This window comes from Nerophis lumbriciformis, linkage group LG03, assembly GCF_033978685.3.
Source record: "Nerophis lumbriciformis linkage group LG03, RoL_Nlum_v2.1, whole genome shotgun sequence".
In the NCBI taxonomy this organism is placed as follows: domain Eukaryota; kingdom Metazoa; phylum Chordata; class Actinopteri; order Syngnathiformes; family Syngnathidae; genus Nerophis; species Nerophis lumbriciformis.
The window spans coordinates 60,515,001-60,540,000 of NC_084550.2; the positions used below are offsets into that span (position 1 = coordinate 60,515,001).

The 25,000-nt window shown below is 39.0% G+C and overlaps 1 protein-coding gene across 1 annotated transcript in view; it reads left to right on the forward strand.

The window, feature by feature from the left end:
* Positions 1-25,000, forward strand: part of fgd5b (FYVE, RhoGEF and PH domain containing 5b) — a 96,047-nt gene that overhangs the window by 68,867 nt on the left and 2,180 nt on the right. The window contains exons 13-21 of the mRNA XM_072912857.1: positions 198-269; positions 1,951-2,019; positions 4,271-4,354; positions 6,632-6,711; positions 18,106-18,202; positions 22,308-22,445; positions 22,513-22,615; positions 24,619-24,749; positions 24,830-24,955. Of these exons, the coding sequence (XP_072768958.1) occupies positions 198-269; positions 1,951-2,019; positions 4,271-4,354; positions 6,632-6,711; positions 18,106-18,202; positions 22,308-22,445; positions 22,513-22,615; positions 24,619-24,749; positions 24,830-24,955 (900 nt within the window). The remainder of the gene's footprint in view (positions 1-197; positions 270-1,950; positions 2,020-4,270; positions 4,355-6,631; positions 6,712-18,105; positions 18,203-22,307; positions 22,446-22,512; positions 22,616-24,618; positions 24,750-24,829; positions 24,956-25,000) is intronic.

Genomic DNA, 25,000 nt, shown 5'->3' on the forward strand with positions numbered 1-25,000 from the left:
TCCACCCCCCTGGGAGGTGAGGGGAGCAGTGAGCAGTCAACTCTTGTTAATAGTCAAAATCAATAAAACAACATTATCATAAAAAGAAAAGTGGGGAAAAAAACACCCGCACCAGATTTAGGGGCAAAAGTTGGGGGTTGGGTCATTGATTTTGTCCTTTTATCATATTGTTCTTTAAGTTTTCTCTTTTGTGTTAGGAGAACTTGCTGCGTCTGGTCAACATCGAGTACAGTGTGCATGGCCAGAGAGACCTGCTGCAGCCTGGACGGGTATGACTCCAGTAATATTCATAACATTGCATTGTTCTACGCCGCCAATGTGCCAATATATAAATATAGCAATATATTGCTTAGTTGTCTACACTGATCGGTCCTGTGTGGTCTTCTTATGCTCTGGCAGACCATGTGTATTGTAATGTGGTATCGAGTTGGAACAGGTGGCGATATGTCTGCAGTTGTTCCTTACGGTGTAAAACAGGAGTGTCCAAACCTTTTCCATTGAGGGCCATACAATAAAAAAAACTAAAGCATGCAGGGGTCATTTTGATATTTTTCATTTTCAAAACCAATACAATGTATATAGTTTTTTTGTTTTTTTTACCTTTAAACCCTCTAAAGGCTTAGTGGCCACATGTGTGGACAGCACATTTTAGCTCTTATTTCCAAAATTGTGTACACTACTGAATTGGGGTCTTATGGCCACTTATGTGGACACTTATACTGCCATCTGGTGGTGTCAGAAGAGTATAACATTAAATGGAATTTGGGGGGGAAAAAGTCTAAAAATAAGAATTAGCATGTCACTAAACATGAAGTACACGTTTGTGTACTGATGGACTAAGTACATCATATCAAAAGATGATTCTTAGTTTTTATTCTAATTAGGGTCCAATAAGCCCAAATAGCAAAGAGAAATAAAAAAAAGCATGTAAAAAAAAAAAACAGCTTGGGCCTTAAGAGGTTTATAAATTAAGGCTCCCCTCAAATTTGGTCCTTGGGACCCGGAGGTGTCTCAGTCGTTAAAATGTTAAAAATAAGTCTTATATATTTTTTTTAATTTAACGTTTAAATCTTTAGATCAACTTTAAGTCTATCTGTTGTTATAAAGTTTATTTATATATAATTATTTTCAAATGTATTATGCCCTATTTGTTAAAGAAAACCCATTATAGCCCCAAAATAATTCAAAGTGGAATATTTGATGTGAAGTCATTGGAGCCTTAAAGTGGTCAATAATTCATAAAAACATTGAGTTTGATTCATTATTATGTTTTTCAGCAATGACCCCACTAAAATTATTGGGGATCCAAAAGGCTGCCACTCATAAAAGTGTTAAAAATAAGTCACAACTCGATTACTCTCTTGATCAACTTCAGATCTAAACGTCGATTATGAGATTTTATGTTTTTAGTTAGTTGTATGCACTTTTTGTCACAGAAAACTTAGTTTTTATATAGCAAACACAAGAACTATGCAATATGTTAAACTGGAATATTTTAAAGGGAAGTCATTGGAGCCTTGAATTGGTCAATAATTCTTCACAACGTTGATTTTGATTCATTATTATTTTTTGAGCAATGACAGTTTTAAAGGAATGGCAGCGTTGTGTTTTTAGAGTCAACATTGCATCTGTTTGCTGTTTTTTTTCTACTTTCTCATGTTTTTTTGGTTGTATTATTTTTAGAACGTGCCGCGCGTTGTTAAAAAATCATCTGCCGGCCCAAAATTGCCCCTGGGCCGCACTTTGGATACCTCTGGTGTAAAAGTAATATTTCAAGTGTAAAAGGCTATCAAGAAAGTATCAAAAATAGACATCTTTAGGGCTTTTTGTGTGTATGTTATTTTTGTACGTTGCTACACAATTTGTGTCTTTGTGAATTCAATGTACGTGTTGTCAATGTTTGCCATAATCAAGTTGGAATAACTTGTTGTGTTTTTGTGTGTGTGGCAGGTTTTTGTGAAGGAAGGCACCTTGATGAAGGTCAGCAGGAGGAGCCCACAGCCTCGTCATCTGTTTTTGGTATGTTTACTATATTGGTTTATATTGTACATATATATATATATATATATATATATATATATATATATATATATATATATATATATATATATATACATATATATATATATATATATATATATATATAAATATATATATATATAAATATATATATATATATATATATATATATATATATATATATATATATACACACATACATATATACACACACATATATATATATATGTGTATATATAAATATATATATATATATACATTCACATATAAATACATGTATGTACATATACACATATATATGTATATATACATATACATACATGTGTATATATATACATACAAACATGAATGCATGTATGTATATATACATATATGTATATATATACAGTATATGTATATATATATATACATGTATATATATACATACAAACATGAATGCATGTATGTATATATACATATACGTATGTATATATTTATATATATGTATGTACATATACATATATGTATATATTTATATATGTATATATGTATCTATACATACATGTATATACATACCTGTATACAAGTGTATATATGTATATATACATACTTGTATATCTATATTTGTGTATATATACGTACATGTATTTATGTACATACAGGTAAAAGCCAGTAAATTAGAATATTTTGAAAAACTTGATTTATTTCAGTAATTGCATTCGAAAGGTGTAACTTGTACATTATATTTATTCATTGCACACAGACTGATGCATTCAAATGTTTATTTCATTTAATTTTGATGATTTGAAGTGGCAACAAATGAAAATCCAAAATTCCGTGTGTCACAAAATTAGAATATTACTTAAGGCTAATACAAAAATGGGATTTTTAGATATGTTGGCCAACTGAAAAGTATGAAAATGAAAAATATGAGCATGTACAATACTCAATACTTGGTTGGAGCTCCTTTTGCCTCAATTACTGCGTTAATGCGGCGTGGCATGGAGTCGATGAGTTTCTGGCACTGCTCAGGTGTTATGAGAGCCCAGGTTGCTCTGATAGTGGCCTTCAACTCTTCTGCGTTTTTGGGTCTGGCATTCTGCATCTTCCTTTTCACAATACCCCACAGATTTTCTATGGGGCTAAGGTCAGGGGAGTTGGCGGGCCAATTTAGAACAGAAACACCATGGTCCGTAAACCAGGCACGGGTAGATTTTGCGCTGTGTGCAGGCGCCAAGTCCTGTTGGAACTTGAAATCTCCATCTCCATAGAGCAGGTCAGCAGCAGGAAGCATGAAGTGCTCTAAAACTTGCTGGTAGACGGCTGCTTTTACCTGTATATGTGTATATATATATATATATATATATATATATATACACATATATACGTATATACACATATATATGTGTGTGTATATATATATATATATATATATATATATATATATATAAACATATATACGTGTGTTTATATATATATCCATCCATCCATTTTCTACCGCTTATTCCCTTTTGGGGTCGCGGGGGGCGCTGGAGCCTATCTCAGTTACAATCGGGCGGAAGGCGGGGTACACCCTGGACAAGTCGCCACCTTATCGCAGGGCCAACACAGATAGACAGACAACATTCACACTCACATTCACACACTAGGGCCAATTTAGTGTTGCCAATCAACTTATCCCCAGGTGCATGTCTTTGGAGGTGGGAGAAAGCCGGAGTACCCGGAGGGAACCCACGCAGTCACGGGGAAGACATTCCACACAGAAAGATCCCGAGCCCGGGATTGAACCCAAGACTACTCAGGACCTTCGTATTGTGAGGCAGATGCACTAACCCCTCTTCCACCGTGCTGCCCTTTTTATATATATGTATATGTATATATATGTATATGTATATATATATATATATATATATGTATATATGCAGAGCCGTGTATCGAGAGAGAGTATGGTCAACTTTGTTTCAGAGTTCGTCCCAAACATGGCGCCCTGTATTCACGTGAGTGTCTTTTGACCAGTCAGCTAGGAGATCGTCCGGCCATCCTCTCTCTCTGATTGGTCAAAAACTCCTCACGTGACTACAGGGAGCATTGTTTGGGACCAACTCTGAAACCAAGTTGGTCAAACTCTCTCTCCACACGGCTCTGCAGTATACACCACAACACTTACCCCTAGCGGAGACTAGCTGCACCTGCAACATTTGGAACACAACATCCATATCCAGAATTGCTGATGAAACATCTTTTTAACGTTTTCTCTCCTTGTGCTTGACAGATGAGCGACGTCTTGCTGTACACTTTCCCACAACAGGATGGCAAATACAGACTGAAGAACACTCTGTCGCTCACCGGGCTCAAGGTTACACACATTCTTTACTTACAGTCAGCAACTGCAATACATCATTATTATATACATGTTCTTTAAGAGGGAAACACTCTTTGTTTTTGTCATAATATTGTTATTTTATGTACATGCACACTTTTGATAGATGGATATTTTATTGATACTATGTCGGAAATGACTTTTATAGAAGGTGCAGTACGAATTAAAAGCAAAAGAAAGAACATCTTATGTACAGGTACATCCCAGTCGGTTATAATATAGTAAAAAGGTTCTTAATATCAGGGGTTTTTGCAATTAATTTGCTGATTAGCACTTTAGTCAGTTGTAGCTTATTTAATATTGAAAATCCAGGGGTGTCCAAATTATGGCCCGCTGTGTTCAATAAGAAATACGGCCTGGAGCATTTTTAACAAATTATATACAAATAAATAGCAGTCTGTTTACTGTCATTGTGTCACCATTCGGTGGTCAAAGATATTATATCAACCATCAATTGTACTTTTAAGACTACATAGCACATCATTTATTGATATGACCCAATCCAAACAACCTTCCCTAGTCATGGTGCAGGAAATAAAAATAAACCAGTAATATATATTATTATATATTATGTACTCATATATATATAGGCTTTTTATACTGTAAATGATTCATTAAAATATCAGGGGTTTTTGCAATTAATTTGCTGATTAGCTCATTAGTCAGTTGTAGCTTATTTAATATTGAAAGTCTAGGGGTGTCCAAACTATGGCCCGCGGGCCAAGTGCAGCCTGCCGGCGTCTTCAATTAGCCCCGCGAGACGGCACGTGTTCAATGAGAAATACAGCCTGGAGCATGTTTAACAAATTATATACAAATAGATAGTCTGTTTACTGTCATTGTGTCACCATTCGGTGGTCAAAGATATTATTTCAACCATCAATTGTAATTTTAAGGCTACATCGCACATCATTTATTGATATGACCCAATTCAAACAACCTTCCCTAGTCATGGTGCAGGAAAAACAAATAAAACAGCACAAACATTTAACAAACATGAACATAACACAAGCTGCTCATTGAACTTTGTGGATTTTTTTTTTTTTTAAAGTATAATAAACATTTTTAAAAAAATCAATATGAAAATGTATTTAATTTAAATTTAAGGAATTTAAATGTAATAACACACGCCACTCTTATCCATGTTTGGGGCATTTTAGCTGCTTGATATTTCTGATTGATTAGAAAACCTTAAGGAGGTTGTCACAGAAGTAAACAAGGTAGGAGAGTTGAACTTTCACATACTCTTAATAACCAATTAAAAATAATGATTAATTAGGTATCCCTTTTATTATTATATATTACGTACTCATATACAGTCATGGTGAAAAGTGTACATACACTTGTAAAGAACATCATGTCATGGCTGTCTTGAGTTTCCAATCATTTCTACAACTCTTATGTTTTTTGTGATAGAGTGATTGGAGCACATACTTGTTGGTCACAAAAAACATTCATGAAGTTTGCTTCTTTTATGAATTTATTATGGCTCTACTGAAAATGTGAGCAAATGTGCTGGGTCAAAAGTATACATACAGCAATGTTAATATTTGCTTACATGTCCCTTGGCAAGTTTACCTGCAATAAGGCGCTTTTGGTAGCCATCCACAAACTTCTGCTTGAATTTTTGACCACTCCTCTTGACTAAATTGGTGCAGTTCAACTAAATGTGTTGGTTTTTCTTCAGCATTGTCCACACATTTAAGTCAGGACTTTGGGAAGGCCATTCTAAAACCTTCATTCTAGCCTGATTTAGCCATTCCTTTGCCACTTTTGACGTGTGTTTGGGGTCATTGTCCTGTTGGAACACCCAACTGCGCCCAAGACCCAACCTCTGGGCTGATGATTTTAGCTTGTCTTGAAGAATTTGGAGGTAATCCTCCTTTTTTTATTGTCCCATCTAAAGCACCAGTTCCATTGGCAGCAAAACAGGCCCAGAGCATAATACTACCACCACCATGCTTGGCGGTAGGCCTGGTGTTCCTGGGATTAAAGGCCTCACCTTTTCTCCTCCAAACATATTGCTGGGTATTGTGGCCAAACAGCTCCATTTTTGTTTCATCTGACCACAAAACTTTCCTCCAGAAGGTCTTATCTTTGTCCATGTGATGTCAGACGAAACAAAAATTAATGAATAAATATAAAAATATTTCTAGAACTTGCCAGAATCCACATATTTGTGTTCAGCAATACACCCAAAACTGTTTTTGTTGTTGTTTCCCACTAAATCTTGCCCACTGGTGTGCTTTGCAGGTGACTAAAGAAGTCCTAGAGAATGTCCAACATGCACTGAAGATGGAGGGCACAGACATCGCCATCACTTTGTCTGCCAGGTGCGTGTCCTTTCTCCTTTGCTGTTTTTATTGATAACTCAAAATAAGCAAATCATCTCAGTGGTTTAAAAAAATAAAACTGCCTTCTTTCAGCTTCGACTCGTTCAGAAAGTCAAATCTTACCCGCCCATAGACCAGTTAGAGACTGGCTAGACTACTGTCACTCTCCTTACATTGGCGTTAATCAGTACATCCATCTATCCATTTTCTACCGCTTGTCCCGTCCGGAGTCTTCCATTCCGCATGGCAGCTCACAGGAAACATAAGCACATCGCTCCTGTGCTGGTTTCTCTCCACTGGCTGCTTGTTGTTTTTAGAATTCAGTTCAGTATTTTAGGATTTGTTTTCAAATCTCTCCACGGGCTGGCCCCGCCGTGTATACCTGACCTACTTCTTCTGCATACCGCGGTCAGAGAAGTCATCTGACCAGTGCTTTCAAGGTCGAGACTGATCTCTGGAACGCTCTCGCTCTGAATTTCAGAGTCTCTTTAAAATCACACTTATAGTGGATCTAACATAATAGTGAGTGTCCAGTCCATAGTGGATCTAAGATAAGAGTGAGAGTCCAGTCCATAGTGGATCTAAGATAAGAGTGAGAGTCCAGTCCATAGTGGATCTAACATAATAGTGAGAGTCCAGTCCATAGTGGATCTAACATAATAGTGTGAGAGTCCAGTCCATAGTGGATCTAACATAATAGTGTGGGAGTCCAGTCCATAGTGGATCTAACATAATAGTGAGAGAGTCCAGTCCATAGTGGATCTAACATAATAGTGTGAGACTCCAGTCCATAGTGGATCTAACATAATAGTGTGAGAGTCCAGTCCATAGTGGATCTAACATAATAGTGTGAGAGTCCAGTCCATAGTGGATCTAACATAATAATGAGAGTCCAGTCCATAGTGGATCTAACATAATAGTGAGAGTCCAGTCCATAGTGGATCTAACACTATAGTGAGAGTCCAGTCCATAGTGGATCTAACATAATAGTGTGAGAGTCCAGTCCATAGTGGATCTAAGATAATAGTGAGAGTCCAGTCCATAGTGGATCTAGCATAAAAGTGTGAGAGTCCAGTCCATAGTGGATCTAACATAATAGTGTGAGAGTCCAGTCCATAGTGGATCTAAGATAATAGTGAGAGTCCAGTCCATAGTGGATCTAGCATAATAGTGTGAGAGTCCAGTCCATAGTGGATCTAACATAATAGTGTGAGAGTCCAGTCCATAGTGGATCTAACATAATAGTGAGAGTACAGTCCATAGTGGATCTAACATAATATTGTGAGAGTCTAGTCCATAGTGGATCTAAGATAATAGTGTGAGAGTCCAGTCCATAGTGGATCTAACATAATAGTGTGAGAGTCCAGTCCATAGTGGATCTAATATAATAGTGTGAGAGTCCAGTCCATAGTGGATCTAACATAATAGTGTGAGAGTCCAGTCCATAGTGGATTTAACATAATAGTGTGAGAGTCCAGTCCATAGTGGATCTAACATAATAGTGTGAGTCCAGTCCATAGTGGATCTAACATAATAGTGAGAGACCAGTCAATAGTGGATCTAACATAATAGTGTGAGAGTCCAGTCCATAGTGGATCTAACATAATAGTGAGAGTCCAGTCCATAGTGGATCTAACATAATAGTGAGAGTCCAGTCCATAGTGGATCTAACATAATAGTGAGAGTCCAGTCCATAGTGGATCTAACATAATAGTGAGAGTCCAGTCCATAGTGGATCTAACACTATAGTGAGAGTCCAGTCCATAGTGGATCTAACATAATAGTGTGAGAGTCCAGTCCATAGTGGATCTAACATAATAGTGTGAGAGTCCAGTCCATAGTGGATCTAAGATAATAGTGAGAGTCCAGTCCATAGTGGATCTAGCATAATAGTGTGAGAGTCCAGTCCATAGTGGATCTAACATAATAGTGTGAGAGTCCAGTCCATAGTGGATCTAAGATAATAGTGAGAGTCCAGTCCATAGTGGATCTAGCATAATAGTGTGAGAGTCCAGTCCATAGTGGATCTAACATAATAGTGTGAGAGTCCAGTCCATAGTGGATCTAATATAATAGTGTGAGAGTCCAGTCCATAGTGGATCTAACATAATAGTGTGAGAGTCCAGTCCATAGTGGATTTAACACAATAGTGTGAGAGTCCAGTCCATAGTGGATCTAACATAATAGTGTGAGTCCAGTCCATAGTGGATCTAACATAATAGTGAGAGACCAGTCAATAGTGGATCTAATATAATAGTGTGAGAGTCCAGTCCATAGTGGATCTAACATAATAGTGAGAGTCCAGTCCATAGTGGATCTAACATAATAGTGAGAGTCCAGTCCATAGTGGATCTAACATAATAGTGAGAGTACAGTCCATAGTGGATCTAACATAATAGTGTGAGAGTCCAGTCCATAGTGGATCTAACATAATAGTGTGAGAGTCCAGTCCATAGTGGATCTAACATAATAGTGTGAGAGTCCAGTCCATAGTGGATCTAACATAATAGTGAGAGTGCAGTCCATAGTGGATCTAACATATTAGTGTGAGAGTCCAGTCCATTGTGGATCTAACATAATAGTGTGGGAGTCCAGTCCATAGTGGATCTAACATAATAGTGAGAGAGTCCAGTCCATAGTGGATCTAACATAATAGTGAGAGTCCAGTCCATAGTGGATCTAACATAATAGTGAGAGTCCAGTTCATAGTGGATCTAACATAATAGTGAGAGTCCAGTCCATAGTGGATCTAACATAATAGTGTGAGAGTCTAGTCCATAGTGGATCTAACATAATAGTGTGAGAGTCCAGTCCATAGTGGATGTAACATAATAGTGTGAGAGTCCAGTCCATAGTGGATCTAACATAATAGTGTGAGAGTCCAGTCCATAGTGGATCTAACATAATAGTGTGAGAGTCCAGTCCATCGTGGATCTAACATAATAGTGTGAGAGTCCAGTCCATAGTGGATCTAGCATAATAGTGAGAGTCCAGTCCATAGTGGATCTAACATAATAGTGTGAGAGTCCAGTCCATAGTGGATCTAACATAATAATGTGAGAGTCCAGTCCATAGTGGATCTAACATAATAGTGTGAGAGTCCAGTCCATAGTGGATCTAACATAATAGTGTGAGAGTCCAGTCCATAGTGGATCTAACATAATCGTGAGAGTGCAGTCCATAGTGGATCTAACATATTAGTGTCAGAGTCCAGTCCATAGTGGATCTAACATAATAGTGTGAGAGTCCAGTCCATAGTGGATCTAACATAATAGTGAGAGAGTCCAGTCCATAGTGGATCTAACATAATAGTGAGAGTCCAGTCCATAGTGGATCTAACATAATAGTGAGAGTCCAGTTCATAGTGGATCTAGCATAATAGTGTGAGAGTCTAGTACATAGTGGATCTAACATAATAGTGTGAGAGTCCAGTCCATCGTGGATGTAACATAATAGTGTGAGAGTCCAGTCCATAGTGGATCTAACATAATATTGTGAGAGTCCAGTCCATAGTGGATCTAACATAATAGTGAGAGTCCAGTCCATAGTGGATCTAACATAATAGTGAGAGAGTCCAGTCCATAGTGGATCTAACATAATAGTGTGAGAGTCTAGTCCATAGTGGATCTAACATAATAGTGAGAGAGTCCAGTCCATAGTGGATCTAACATAATAGTGAGAGTCCAGTCCATAGTGGATCTAGCATAATAGTGTGAGAGTCCAGTCCATAGTGGATCTAACATAATAGTGTGAGAGTCCAGTCCATAGTGGATCTAACATAATAGTGTGAGAGTCCAGTCCATAGTGGATCTAACATAATAGTGTGAGAGTCCAGTCCATAGTGGATCTAACATAATAGTGAGAGTGCAGTCCATAGTGGATCTAACATATTAGTGTGAGAGTCCAGTCCATAGTGGATCTAACATAATAGTGAGAGTCCAGTCCATAGTGGATCTAACATAATAGTGAGAGTGCAGTCCATAGTGGATCTAACATATTAGTGTGAGAGTCCAGTCCATAGTGGATCTAACATAATAGTGTGAGAGTCCAGTCCATAGTAAATCTAACATAATAGTGAGAGAGTCCAGTCCATAGTGGATCTAACATAATAGTGAGAGTCCAGTCCATAGTGGATCTAACATAATAGTGAGAGTCCAGTTCATAGTGGATCTAGCATAATAGTGTGAGAGTCTAGTCCATAGTGGATCTAACATAATAGTGTGAGAGTCCAGTCCATAGTGGATGTAACATAATAGTGTGAGAGTCCAGTCCATAGTGGATCTAACATAAAAGTGTGAGAGTCCAGTCCATCGTGGATCTAACATAATAGTGTGAGAGTCCAGTCCATAGTGGATCTAACATAATATTGTGAGAGTCCAGTCCATAGTGGATCTAACATAATAGTGAGAGTCCAGTCCATAGTGGATCTAACATAATAGTGAGAGAGTCCAGTCCATAGTGGATCTAACATACGGTAATAGTGTGAGAGTCCAGTCCATAGTGGATCTAACATAATAGTGAGAGAGTCCAGTCCATAGTGGATCTAACATAATAGTGGGAGTCCAGTCCATAGTGGATCTAACATAATAGTGAGAGTCCAGTTCATAGTGGATCTAGCATAATAGTGTGAGAGTCCAGTCCATAGTGGAACTAACTTAATAGTGTGAGAGTCCAGTCCATAGTGGATCTAACATAATAGTGAGAGTGCAGTCCATAGTGGATCTAACATATTAGTGTGAGAGTCCAGTCCATAGTGGATCTAACATAATAGTGTGAGAGTCCAGTCCATAGTGGATCTAACATAATAGTGAGAGAGTCCAGTCCATAGTGGATCTAACATAATAGTGAGAGTCCAGTCCATAGTGGATCTAACATAATAATGAGAGTCCAGTTCATAGTGGATCTAGCATAATAGTGTGAGAGTCCAGTCCATAGTGGATCTAACATAATAGTGTGAGAGTCCAGTCCATAGTGGATCTAACATAATAGTGAGAGTGCAGTCCATAGTGGATCTAACATATTAGTGTGAGAGTTCAGTCCATAGTGGATCTAACATAATAGTGTGAGAGTCCAGTCCATAGTGGATCTAACATATATAGTGAGAGAGTCCAGTCCATAGTGGATCTAACATAATAGTGAGAGAGTCCAGTCCATAGTGGATCTAACATGATAGTGAGAGTCCAGTCCATAGTGGATCTAACATAATAGTGAGAGTCCAGTTCATAGTGGATGTAACATAATAGTGTGAGAGTCCAGTCCATAGTGGATCTAACATAATATTGTGAGAGTCCAGTCCATAGTGGATCTAACATAATAGTGTGAGAGTCCAGTCCATCGTGGATCTACCATAATAGTGTGAGAGTCCAGTCCATAGTGGACCTAACATAATAGTGAGAGTCCAGTCCATAGTGGATCTAACATAATAGTGAGAGTCCAGTCCATAGTGGATCTAACATAATATTGTGAGAGTCCCGTCCATAGTGGATCTAACATAATAGTGTGAGAGTCCAGTCCATCGTGGATCTAACATAATAGTGTGAGAGTCCAGTCCATAGTGGATCTAACATAATAGTGAGAGTCCAGTTCATAGTGGATCTAGCATAATAGTGTGAGAGTCCAGTCCATAGTGGAACTAACTTAATAGTGTGAGAGTCCAGTCCATAGTGGATCTAACATAATAGTGAGAGTGCAGTCCATAGTGGATCTAAGATATTAGTGTGAGAGTCCAGTCCATAGTGGATCTAACATAATAGTGTGAGAGTCCAGTCCATAGTGGATCTAACATAATAGTGAGAGAGTCCAGTCCATAGTGGATCTAACATAATAGTGAGAGTCCAGTCCATAGTGGATCTAACATAATAATGAGAGTCCAGTTCATAGTGGATCTAGCATAATAGTGTGAGAGTCCAGTCCATAGTGGATCTAACATAATAGTGTGAGAGTCCAGTCCATAGTGGATCTAACATAATAGTGAGAGTGCAGTCCATAGTGGATCTAACATATTAGTGTGAGAGTTCAGTCCATAGTGGATCTAACATAATAGTGTGAGAGTCCAGTCCATAGTGGATCTAACATAATAGTGAGAGAGTCCAGTCCATAGTGGATCTAACATAATAGTGAGAGAGTCCAGTCCATAGTGGATCTAACATGATAGTGAGAGTCCAGTCCATAGTGGATCTAACATAATAGTGAGAGTCCAGTTCATAGTGGATGTAACATAATAGTGTGAGAGTCCAGTCCATAGTGGATCTAACATAATATTGTGAGAGTCCAGTCCATAGTGGATCTAACATAATAGTGTGAGAGTCCAGTCCATCGTGGATCTACCATAATAGTGTGAGAGTCCAGTCCATAGTGGACCTAACATAATAGTGAGAGTCCAGTCCATAGTGGATCTAACATAATAGTGAGAGTCCAGTCCATAGTGGATCTAACATAATATTGTGAGAGTCCCGTCCATAGTGGATCTAACATAATAGTGTGAGAGTCCAGTCCATCGTGGATCTAACATAATAGTGTGAGAGTCCAGTCCATAGTGGATCTAACATAATAGTGAGAGTCCAGTCCATAGTGGATCTAACATAAATGATAAATAAATAAATGATAAATGGGTTGTACTTGTATAGCGCTTTTCTACCTTCAAGGTACTCAAAGCGCTTTGACACTACTTCCACATTTACCCATTCACACACACATTCACACACTGATGGAGGGAGCTGCCATGCAAGGCGCTAACCAGCACCCATCAGGAGCAAGGGTGAAGTGTCTTGCTCAGGACACAACGGACATGACGAGGTTGGTACTAGGTGGGGATTGAACCAGGGACCCTCGGGTCGCGCACAGCCATTCTCCAACTGCGCCACGCCGTCCCTACATAATAGTGAGAGTCCAGTCCATAGTGGATCTAATATAATAGTGTGAGAGTCCAGTCCACCTGCGATGAGGTGGCGACTTGTCCAGGGTGTACCCCGCCTTCCGCCCGATTGTAGCTGAGATAGGCTCCAGTGCCCCCCGCGACCCCAAAGGGAATAAGCGGTAGAAAATGGATGGATGGATGGAGTCCAGTCCATAGTGGATCTAACATAATAGTGAGAGTACAGTCCATAGTGGATCTAACATAATAGTGAGAGTCCAGTCCATAGTGGATCTAACATAATAGTGTGAGAGTCCAGTCCATAGTGGATCTAACATAATAGTGAGAGTACAGTCCATAGTGGATCTAACATAATAGTGAGAGTCCAGTCCATGGTGGATCTAACATAATAGTGTGAGAGTACAGTCCATAGTGGATCTAACATAATAGTGTGAGTGTCCAGTCCATAGTGGATCTAACATAATAGTGGGAGTCCAGTCCATAGTGGATCTAACATAATAGTGTGAGAGTCCCGTCCATAGTGGATCTAACATAATAGTGAGAGTCCAGTCCATAGTGGATCTAACATAATAGTGAGAGTACAGTCCATAGTGGATCTAAGATAATAGTGAGAGTCCAGTCCATGGTGGATCTAACATAATAGTGTGAGAGTACAGTCCATAGTGGATCTAACATAATAGTGTGAGAGTCCAGTCCATAGTGGATCTAACATAATAGTGAGAGTCCAGTCCATAGTGGATCTAACATAATAGTGTGAGAGTCCCGTCCATAGTGGATCTAACATAATATTGTGAGAGTCCAGTTCATAGTGGATCTAACATAATAGTGAGAGTCCAGTCCATAGTGGATCTAACATAATAGTGAGAGAGTCCAGTCCATAGTAGATCTACAATAATAGTGTGAGAGTCTAGTCCATAGTGGATCTAACATAATAGTGAGAGAGTCCAGTCCATAGTGGATCTAACATAATAGTGAGAGTCCAGTCCATAGTAGATCTAACATAATAGTGAGAGTCCAGTTCATAGTGGATCTAGCATAATAGTGTGAGAGTACAGTCCATACTGGATCTAACATAATAGTGTGAGAGTCCAGTCCATAGTTGATCTAACATAATAGTGTGAGAGTCCAGTCCATAGTGGATCTAACATAATAGTGAGAGTCCTGTCCATAGTGGATCTAACATAATAGTGTGAGAGTACAGTCCATAGTGGATCTAACATAATAGTGCTAGAGTCCAGTCCATAGTGGATCTAACATAATAGTGAGAGTCCAGTCCATAGTGGATCTAACATAATAGTGTGTGAGTCCAGTCCATAGTGGATCTAACATAATAGTGTGAGAGTTCAGTCCATAGTGGATCTAACATAATTGTGAGAGTACAGTCCATAGTGGATCTAACATAATATTGTGAGAGTCCAGTCCATAGTGGATCTAACATAATAGTGTGAGAGTCCAGTCCATAGTGGATCTAACATAATAGTGTGAGAGTCCAGTCCATAGTGGATCTAACATAATAGTGTGAGAGTTCAGTCCATAGTGGATCTAACATAATAGTGTGAGAGTCCAGTCCATAGTGGATCTAACATAATAGTGTGAGAGTTCAGTCCATAGTGGATCTAACATAATAGTGTGAGAGTCCAGTCCATAGTGGATCTAACATAATAGTGTAAGCGTCCAGTCCATAGTGGATCTAACATAATAGTGAGAGTCCAGTCCATAGTGGATCTAACATAATAGTGTGAGAGTCCAGTCCATAGTGGATCTAACATAATAGTGTGAGAGTCCAGTCCATAGTGGATCTAACATAATAGTGAGAGTACAGTCCATAGTGGATCTAACATAATAGTGAGAGTCCAGTCCATAGTGGATCTAACATAATAGTGAGAGTACAGTCCATAGTGGATCCAACATAATAGTGTGAGTCCAGTCCATAGTGGATCTAACATAATAGTGAGAGTCCAGTTCATAGTGGATCTAACATAATAGTGAGAGTCCAGTCCATAGTGGATTTAACATAATAGTGAGAGTCCAGTCCATAGTGGATCTAACATAATATTGTGAGAGTCCAGTCCATAGTGGATCTAACATAATAGTGAGAGTCCAGTTCATAGTGGATCTAGCATAATAGTGTGAGAGTACAGTCCATAGTGGATCTAACATAATAGTGTGAGAGTCCAGTCCATAGTGGAGCTAACATAATAGTGAGAGTCCAGTCTATAGTGGATCTAACATAATAGTGTGAGAGTACAGTCCATAGTGGATCTAACATAATAGTGTGAGAGTCCAGTCTATAGTGGATCTAACATAATAGTGAGAGTCCTGTCCATAGTGGATCTAACATAATAGTGTGAGAGTACAGTCCATAGTGGATCTAACATAATAGTGCTAGAGTCCAGTCCATAGTGGATCTAACATAATAGTGAGAGTACAGTCCATAGTGGATCTAACATAATATTGTGAGAGTCCAGTCCATAGTGGATCTAGTATAATAGTGTGAGAGTCCAGTCCATAGTGGATCTAACATAATAGTGTGAGAGTCCAGTCCATAGTGGATCTAACATAATAGTGTGAGAGTTCAGTCCATAGTGGATCTAACATAATGGTGTGAGAGTCCAGTCCATAGTGGATCTAACATAATAGTGTGAGAGTTCAGTCCATAGTGGATCTAACATAATAGTGTGAGAGTCCAGTCCATAGTGGATCTAACATAATAGTGTAAGCGTCCAGTCCATAGTGGATCTAACATAATAGTGAGAGTCCAGTCCATAGTGGATCTAAGATAATAGTGTGAGAGTCCAGTCCATAGTGGATCTAAGATAATAGTGTGAGAGTCCAGTCCATAGTGGATCTAACATAATAGTGAGAGTCCAGTCCATAGTGGATCTAACATAATAGTGTGAGAGTCCAGTCCATAGTGGATCTAACATATTAGTGTGAGAGTCCAGTCCATAGTGGATCTAACATAATAGTGAGAGTACAGTCCATAGTGGATCTAACATAATAGTGAGAGTCCAGTCCATAGTGGATCTAACATAATAGTGAGAGTACAGTCCATAGTGGATCCAACATAATAGTGTGAGTCCAGTCCATAGTGGATCTAACATAATAGTGAGAGTCCAGTTCATAGTGGATCTAACATAATAGTGAGAGTCCAGTCCATAGTGGATTTAACATAATAGTGAGAGTCCAGTCCATAGTGGATCTAACATAATATTGTGAGAGTACAGTCCATAGTGGATCTAACATAATAGTGAGAGTCCAGTCCATAGTGGATCTAACATAATAGTGTGAGTCCAGTCTATAGTGGATCTAACATAATAGTGTGAGAGTACAGTCCATAGTGGATCTAGCATAATAGTGTGAGAGTCCAGTCCATAGTGGATCTATCATAATAGTGAGAGATTCCACTCCATAGTGGATCTAACATAATAGTGAGAGTCCAGTCCATAGTGGATTTAACATAATAGTGAGAGTCCAGTCCATAGTGGATCTAACATAATATTGTGAGAGTCCAGTCCATAGTGGATCTAACATAATAGTGTGAGAGTCCAGTCCATAGTGGCTCTAACATAATAGTGAGAGAGTCCAGTCCATAGTGGATCTAACGTAACAGTGAGAGTACAGTCCATAGTGGATCTAACATAATAGTGTGAGAGTCCAGTCCATAGTGGATCTAACGTAATAGTGAGAGATTCCACTCCATAGTGGATCTAACATAATAGTGAGAGTCCAGTCCATAGTGGGGCCAGCAGGAGATCATCTTGAGTGGAGACAGGTCAGCAGCGCAGAGACGTCCCCAACTGATGCACAGATGAGTGGTCCACCCCGGGTCCCGACTTTGGACAGCTAGCGCGTCATCTGTGGTCACCTACTAACCTCTCCACGCAGGAGAGGGGGGCAGAGCAGAAAAGAGACGGCGGATCAACTGGTCTAAAAGGGTGGTCTATTATTTATGCATTTGCAGTCGCGATCAAAAGTGTACATACACTTGGAATCAAATCAAATCAAATCAAATCAAATCAACTTTATTTATAAAGCACATTTAAAATTTACCACAGGGGTAGCCAAAGTGCTGTACAATGAACAGGTTAAAAGATAAAACGAGTACCGAGCAAACACAACACAACACAAACAGAACACGAAAACATAATGAAAAGAAAGAACATAATGTCATGGCTGTCTTGAGTTTCCAATCATTTCTACAACTCTTATTTTTTTGTGATGTAGTGATTGGACCACATACTTGTTGGTCACAAAAACATTCATGAAGTTTGCTTCTTTTATGAATTTATTAGAAATGATTGGAAACTCAAGATTATGTTCTTTACATCGCGACTGTAACTGTTTTATATGTCGAATGCTTTGTACTTCATGTGATTTTTATTATTATTATTATTATTTTCATTAATCTTTACAGAATTTTGGGGCAGTCGTCTGTTTTCAAATTGTGCGAAATGAATAAATCCACCTTGACCTTGACCTTCATGGTGACTAGTAAGCGATGTGTATTCCTTGGACAGCTCTTTCCTTGAACGAGAGGACTGGTTTTACACTTTGACTCGCACCGTGAGTGAACATCATCGAGTGTCTGTGCCCTCTGACAACTCTTCAGTCGATGTAAGTGTTGACCTTTACATTTTTTGGGAAGTTTTGCCTATCATTCGCAATCCTTATGTAAAACAAGAACACTTGGGTTTTGTTTTTATGCATTCTAACTAGTAAATAAACACTAGCAAAAGTCAGCTAACAGTGGAGGTAATGGTAGTCGCGCTATTCCGCCTACAAACACTCAAAAACCTCCCTCAGGGTTTTATATACACACTGTAAGTATATATGTAATGTAGTAACATCCATGTACGTAATATTTAGGTATTTTGTATTGATTTCACAGACGCATCACACAAATTATAGCAGACTTCATGAGAGCCAACAGACATAATAAAACAATCACTTACCGTACGATGTCTGCTTTCACTGGGATGCCGACCGATGGGATGTTTATATCTTCCTGTTTAGATGAGGAATCATTCATTATCCTCACGAAGCGTTAAATCTTAAAGTTGAGTGCAAACATGTACTGTATTTATCGAACTATAAAGCGCATTGGTATATAAGCCGCACCCACCCACCCATATATTAGCTGCACCAGACTATAAGCCGCAGATATGTTGCAAAATGAGTTATTGACACAGAAAGGTTTTGTAAATGTTTATTTACATACCTTAATTGTTTCCAAATGGTGCCTGTAACACGGCAGTAAAACGGCCGATCAAACAAAACAGAAGTCACCGTCATGGACCCACGAGCTAGCTCTCCAATTAGCTAAACAGACTCAATAACTCCACGGTGACGTTTTGGTGAATTAACTGAGGAATTTGTGAAACTGAAACAATACAAAAAGAATGCCGTTGTAAGTTAATAATACTAACACAGACACTCGTAAACTTGTTAACTTATTAGCAAATGCTAACGACGCTGACTTCTTTACAATACGACAGCAAGACGTCACACATGGGATGACATGGGACGGTTTAGTAAGTATGAACAGTTTTAGTTATATTGTAAAACTTACAAAGAGTGACGAATGAAGAATCCATACGAGTAGGAACGTTATGGACGGCACTCCATTTTTGCTTGAAAGCACTGCCGGTAAATGGAAGGACACTGCAGCACCTGCAGTGAGCAAACTTGTCCAAAAGCTGGCGCCATAGCACAAACAATAAAACACATTCTCAGTGTATTTGCTTGGGGGGTTTTTTGTCGAAAATTATTTGATTAAAATCCATCAATTAGCCGGACTGTCTTATAAGCCGCAGGGTTCAAAGCGTAAAAAACAAGCAGTGGTTTTTAGTCCGGAATTGACTGTATTTCTCGCCGTCTCTGGATCTAAATTGAATGTCACAGATTGGCATGATTTATAATTTAGAATTAACTTCCACCGGCTCGGAGGCGATGCAGCCAGCTCAATATGTTAGCTCTGTTTGTCTGCATAAAGCAGGGGTGTCAAACTCAAATACAGAGTGGACCAAAATTTAAAAGTGAACAAAACCGCGGGCCAAGTTGAACAAATTAACCTTTTAATAGGGACCCAAACAAGTTTTGCATTGAATATTGAACAAGCAAGGCTTATATAACTTTATAGTGACATGCAAAATCCAGTTTCAAATAACAATAATAATAATTAAAAATATCAATGGCATATTAAATAAAATTTTAATAAAAATGTAATGCCTCTTTTCTATTTGCAGCCTTCTGAGGTAAATATCAAAATAAACTTTTTCCACAGACTAATAATAATTTGACAATAAAATAACAATAATGAATGAATCAAACATTCAAGCCTTGAAGTAGCAAGAGAAAGTGCATCAATAAAACGTTAATTATTTGCTACACTGATTTGCTTTAACACTGAATATGGAACAAGCAACGTTTATATAACGTAATAGTGTAAAATCTTTCAAATACAAACGAAAAAACATCAACGGTTTATTAAATAAAATTTAAATAAACAATTGAATGCCTCTTTTCTATTTGCAGCCTTCTGAGGTAAATATCAACATTAACTTTTTCCACAGGCTAATACATTTGAAAATAAAATAATGAATAAATCAACCATCCATCCATCTTCTTCCGCTTATCCGAGGTCGGGTCGCGGGGGCAGCAGCCTAAGCAGAGAAGCCCAGATTTCCCTCTCCCCCGCCACTTCGTCCAGCTCTTCCCGGGGGATCCCGATGCGTTCCCAGGCCAGCCGGGAGACATAGTCTTCCCAACGTGTCCTGGGTCTTCCCCGTGGCCTCTTACCGGTCGGACGTGCCCTAAACACCTCCCTAGGGAGGCGTTCGGGTGGCATCCTGACCAGATGCCCGAACCACCTCATCTGGCTCCTCTCCATGTGGAGGAGCAGCGGCTTTACTTTGAGCTCCTCCCGGATGGCAGAGCTTCTCACCCTATCTCTAAGGGAGAGCCCTGCCACCCGGCGGAGGAAACTCATTTCAGCTGCTTGTACCCGTGATCTTGTCCTTTCGGTCATAACCCAAAGCTCATGACCATAGGTGAGGATGGGAACGTAGATCGACCGGTAAATTGAGAGCTTTGCCTTCCGGCTCAGCTCCTTCTTCACCATAACGGATCAATACAGCGTCCACATTACTGAAGACGCCACACCGATCCGCCTGTCGATCTCACCATCCACTCTTCCCTCACTTGTGAACAAGACTCCGAGGTACTTGAACTCCTCCACTTGGGGCAGGGTCTCCTCCCCAACCTGGAGATGGCACTCCACCCTTTTCCGGGCGAGAACCACGGACTCGGACTTGGAGGTGCTGATTCCCATCCCAGTCACTTCACACTCAGCTGCGAACCGATCCAGCGAGAGCTGAAGATCCTGGCCAGATGAAGCCATCAGGACCACATCGTCTGCAAAAAGCAGAGACCTAATCCTGAAGCTACCAAACTGGATCCCCTCAACGCCCTGACTGCGCCTAGAAATTCTGTCCATAAAAGTTATGAACAGAATCGGTGACAAAGGGCAGCCTTGGCGGAGTCCAACCCTCACTGGAAACGTGTCCGACTTACTGCCGGCATTGCGGACCAAGCTCTGACACTGATCATACAGGGAGCGGAACGCCACAATCAGACAGTCCGATACCCCATACTCTCTGAGCACTCCCCACAGGACTTCCCGAGGGACACGGTCGAATGCCTTCTCCAAGTCCACAAAGCACATGTAGACTGGTTGGGCAAACTCCCATGCACCCTCAAGGACCCTGCCGAGAGTATAGAGCTGGTCCACAGTTCCACGACTAGGACGAAAACCACACTGTTCCTCCTGAATCAGAGGTTCGACTATCCGGCGTAGCCTCCTCTCCAGTACACCTGAATATACCTTACCGGAAAGGCTGAAATCAACCATCCAGGCCTTTTTACTGCTCAGTTTGGTGGTAGCGGGGGGTGTATATTGTAGCGTCCCGGAAGAGTTAGTGCTGCAAGAGGTTCTGGGTATTTGTTCTGTTGTTTTTATGTTGTGTTACGGTGCGGATGTTCTCCCGAAATGTGTTTGTCATTCTTGTTTGGTGTGGGTTCACAGTGTGGCACATATTTGTAACAGTGTTAAAGTTGTTTATACGGCCACCCTCAGTGTGACCTGTATGGCTGTTGATCAAGTATGCATTGCATTCACTTGGGTGTGTGTGTGAAAGCCACATATATTATGTGACTTGCCGGCACGCTGTTTGTATGGAGGAAAAGCGGACGTGACGACAGGTTGTAGAGGACGCTAAAGGCAGTGCCTTCAAGGCACGCCCCCAATATTGTTGTCCGGGTGGAAATCGGGAGAAATCCGGGAGAATGGTTGCCCCGGGAGATTTTTGGGAGGGGCACTGAACTTCGGGAGTCTCCCGGGATAATGGGAAGGGTTGGCATGTATGAGTATTAGCGGTGAATGCGGTGTTACTGCGGCACCGCCGCTGTATAAAACCGGCGGGCCAGTTCTAATGTTAATTTGAAATTGCCTCAAGGGCCAAATTAAATTACACGGCGGGCCAAATGCCAGAGGCATAAAGGCTTAAAATAACAATAACGCATGTAATGTCAATGGAGTATTGTTGGTGCTTTTTGGATGTTTTTTTAGAGTGGTTTCGAGGCAAAACGAGCCGATTATTACAAATGATTACAAATTAGAATGGATTCCCAAAAGTGCAGTGTGTACGTTGGCTGTGTCCAGGTGAGGAATGATCTGCGGCTGACTTTAGGAGAAGAGGCGCCCACGCTGGTCCCGCCGTCACAAGTGATGATGTGTATGAACTGCACTTCCCACTTCGGCCTGACTCTCCGCAGACATCGCTGCCACAGCTGTGGGAGGGTGAGTTCCAATGTAAATCAGTCGTCATAGGAATCAACAAACACAAACTGTTCTGGTGCTGCCACAGATTGTTTGTAGGAGCTGCTCCAAGAACAGATATCCTCTCAAGTACTTGAAGGAGCGTGTGGCCAAAGTGTGTGACCGCTGTTACAACCAGCTGCAGAAGACAGGTGTGAACACGCCCACCATTTATTACATTTATTGCATATATCATTTACTACATTCATTACATTTATTACATTCATTGCATTTATTACATTTATTTGTTGCATTTATTACATTTATTACATGTATTACATGTACGGTATACATTTATTACATGTATTCATTGCATTTACTACATTTATTACATGTATTTATTACATTCGTAACATTTATTACATTCATTGCATTTATCATATTTATTACATGTATAACATTTATTACATTCATTGCATTTATTACATTTATTCTTTGCATTTATTACATTTATTACATTTATTACATGTATTACATGTATACGTTAAAGTTAAAGTTAAAAGTTAAAGTACCAATGATTGTCACACACACACTAGGTGTGGCGAAATTATTCTCTGCATTTGACCCATCACCCTTGATCACCCCCTGGGAGGTGAGGGGAGCAGTGGGCAGCAGCAGTGGCCGCGCCCGGGAATCATTTTGGTGATTTAACCCCCAATTCCAACCCTTGATACTGAGTGCCAAGCAGGGAGGCAATGGGTCCCATTTTTTTTATAGTCTTTGGTATGACTCGGCCGGGGTTTGAACTCACAACCTACCGATCTCAGGGCGGACACTCTAACCACTAGGCCACTGAGTAGATTAGTACATTTATTCATTGCATTTACTACATTTATTACATGTATTTATTACATTCGTAACATTTATTACATTCATTGCATTTATTACATTTATTCGTTGCATTTTTTACATTTATTACATGTATTACATTTATTACATGTATTACATGTATACATTAATTACATTTATTCATTGCATTTACTACATTTATTACATGTATTTATTACATTCGTAACATTTATTACATTCATTGCATTTATTACATTTATTACATGTATAACATTTATTACATTCATTGCATTTATTACATTTATTATATTTATTACATTCATAATGTTTATTTCATTGCATTTATTACATTTATAACATTTATTACATTTGTAACAAATTAATTACATTCATTGCATTTATTACATTTATAACATTTGTAACATTTATTACATTTGTTACATTTATTAAATTTATTACATTTACGTCACAATTTCCTTGGGGCAGTAGTCTGTTTTATTACATTTATTTATTTTATTCATTGCATTCATTACATTTATTACATTTGTTTCTCGTACTACATTTATTACAATCATTACATTAATTATATTTATCACATTTATTAAATGTATTATATTCATTACATTTGTTGCATTCATTACATGTATTACATTTATGCATTTATTAAATGTATTGTATTCATTACATTTATTACAATAATTACATTCATTACATTAATTATATGTATTACATTTATTTAAATGTATTTAATTTATTACTTTTATTGTATTTTTACATTCATACATTTATTACATGTATTATATTCATTACATTTATTACAAATATTAGCAGCCAAGAGGAGCTTTTGTACCCGGCAACCTGTTTTGAAAAGGTTTTATCATAATTCCCATACTGTAACATTTATTACATTTGTTACATTTATTACATTTATGTCACAATTTCCTTGGGGCAGTAGTCTGTTTTATTACATTTATTTTAATTTATTTACATTCATTGATTGTATTGATTACATTTATTACATTTGTTTCTCGTATTACATTCATTACATTTATACATGTTATTACATTTATTATATTTATTTCATTTATTACTTTTATTGTATTTATTACAATCATTACAGTCATTATATTTTTACATTCATACATTTATTACATGTATTATATTCATTACATTTATTACATTTAAATATGTTTTCATTATACATGCTTTTATACATTCATTATAGTTTTTACATTTATTACATTTATACATTAATTACATTTGTTACAGTTACAATTACAATGAATTACAATTACTTCATTACTTCATTACATTCATCACAATCATTACATTTATACATGTGATAAATTACATTTATTATATTTAGGAGAAGAAGACCCGCCAGCAAAGAGCAGCCCTGGTCCGGGCCGTGCCAGTCGCCCCCTCTCTTCGGTCTTCCAGAGCATCCACCCTCCCAACATTTGGCGACACCGCAAAGGCACGCTCTCCTTTAAGCAGGTGCGCTCATTGCACACGTGCGCTCATTGCCCGGGCCCTGCAGGAGTGACACACCTGTGTGGCCCCCCCCCCCTCCGCAGGTGACCGTGTCTGACGAGGGCTCCATCAGCGGCAGTCTGCATCGCAGCCACAGGAGCAGGAGGAACTGGAAGAGACTGTGGTTCCTCCTGAAAGACAAGGTGCTCTACACCTACAGGGGCCAAGAGGTGAGGGGGACACACCTGGACGGGGGCGCGTTGAGGAAGCAGCTC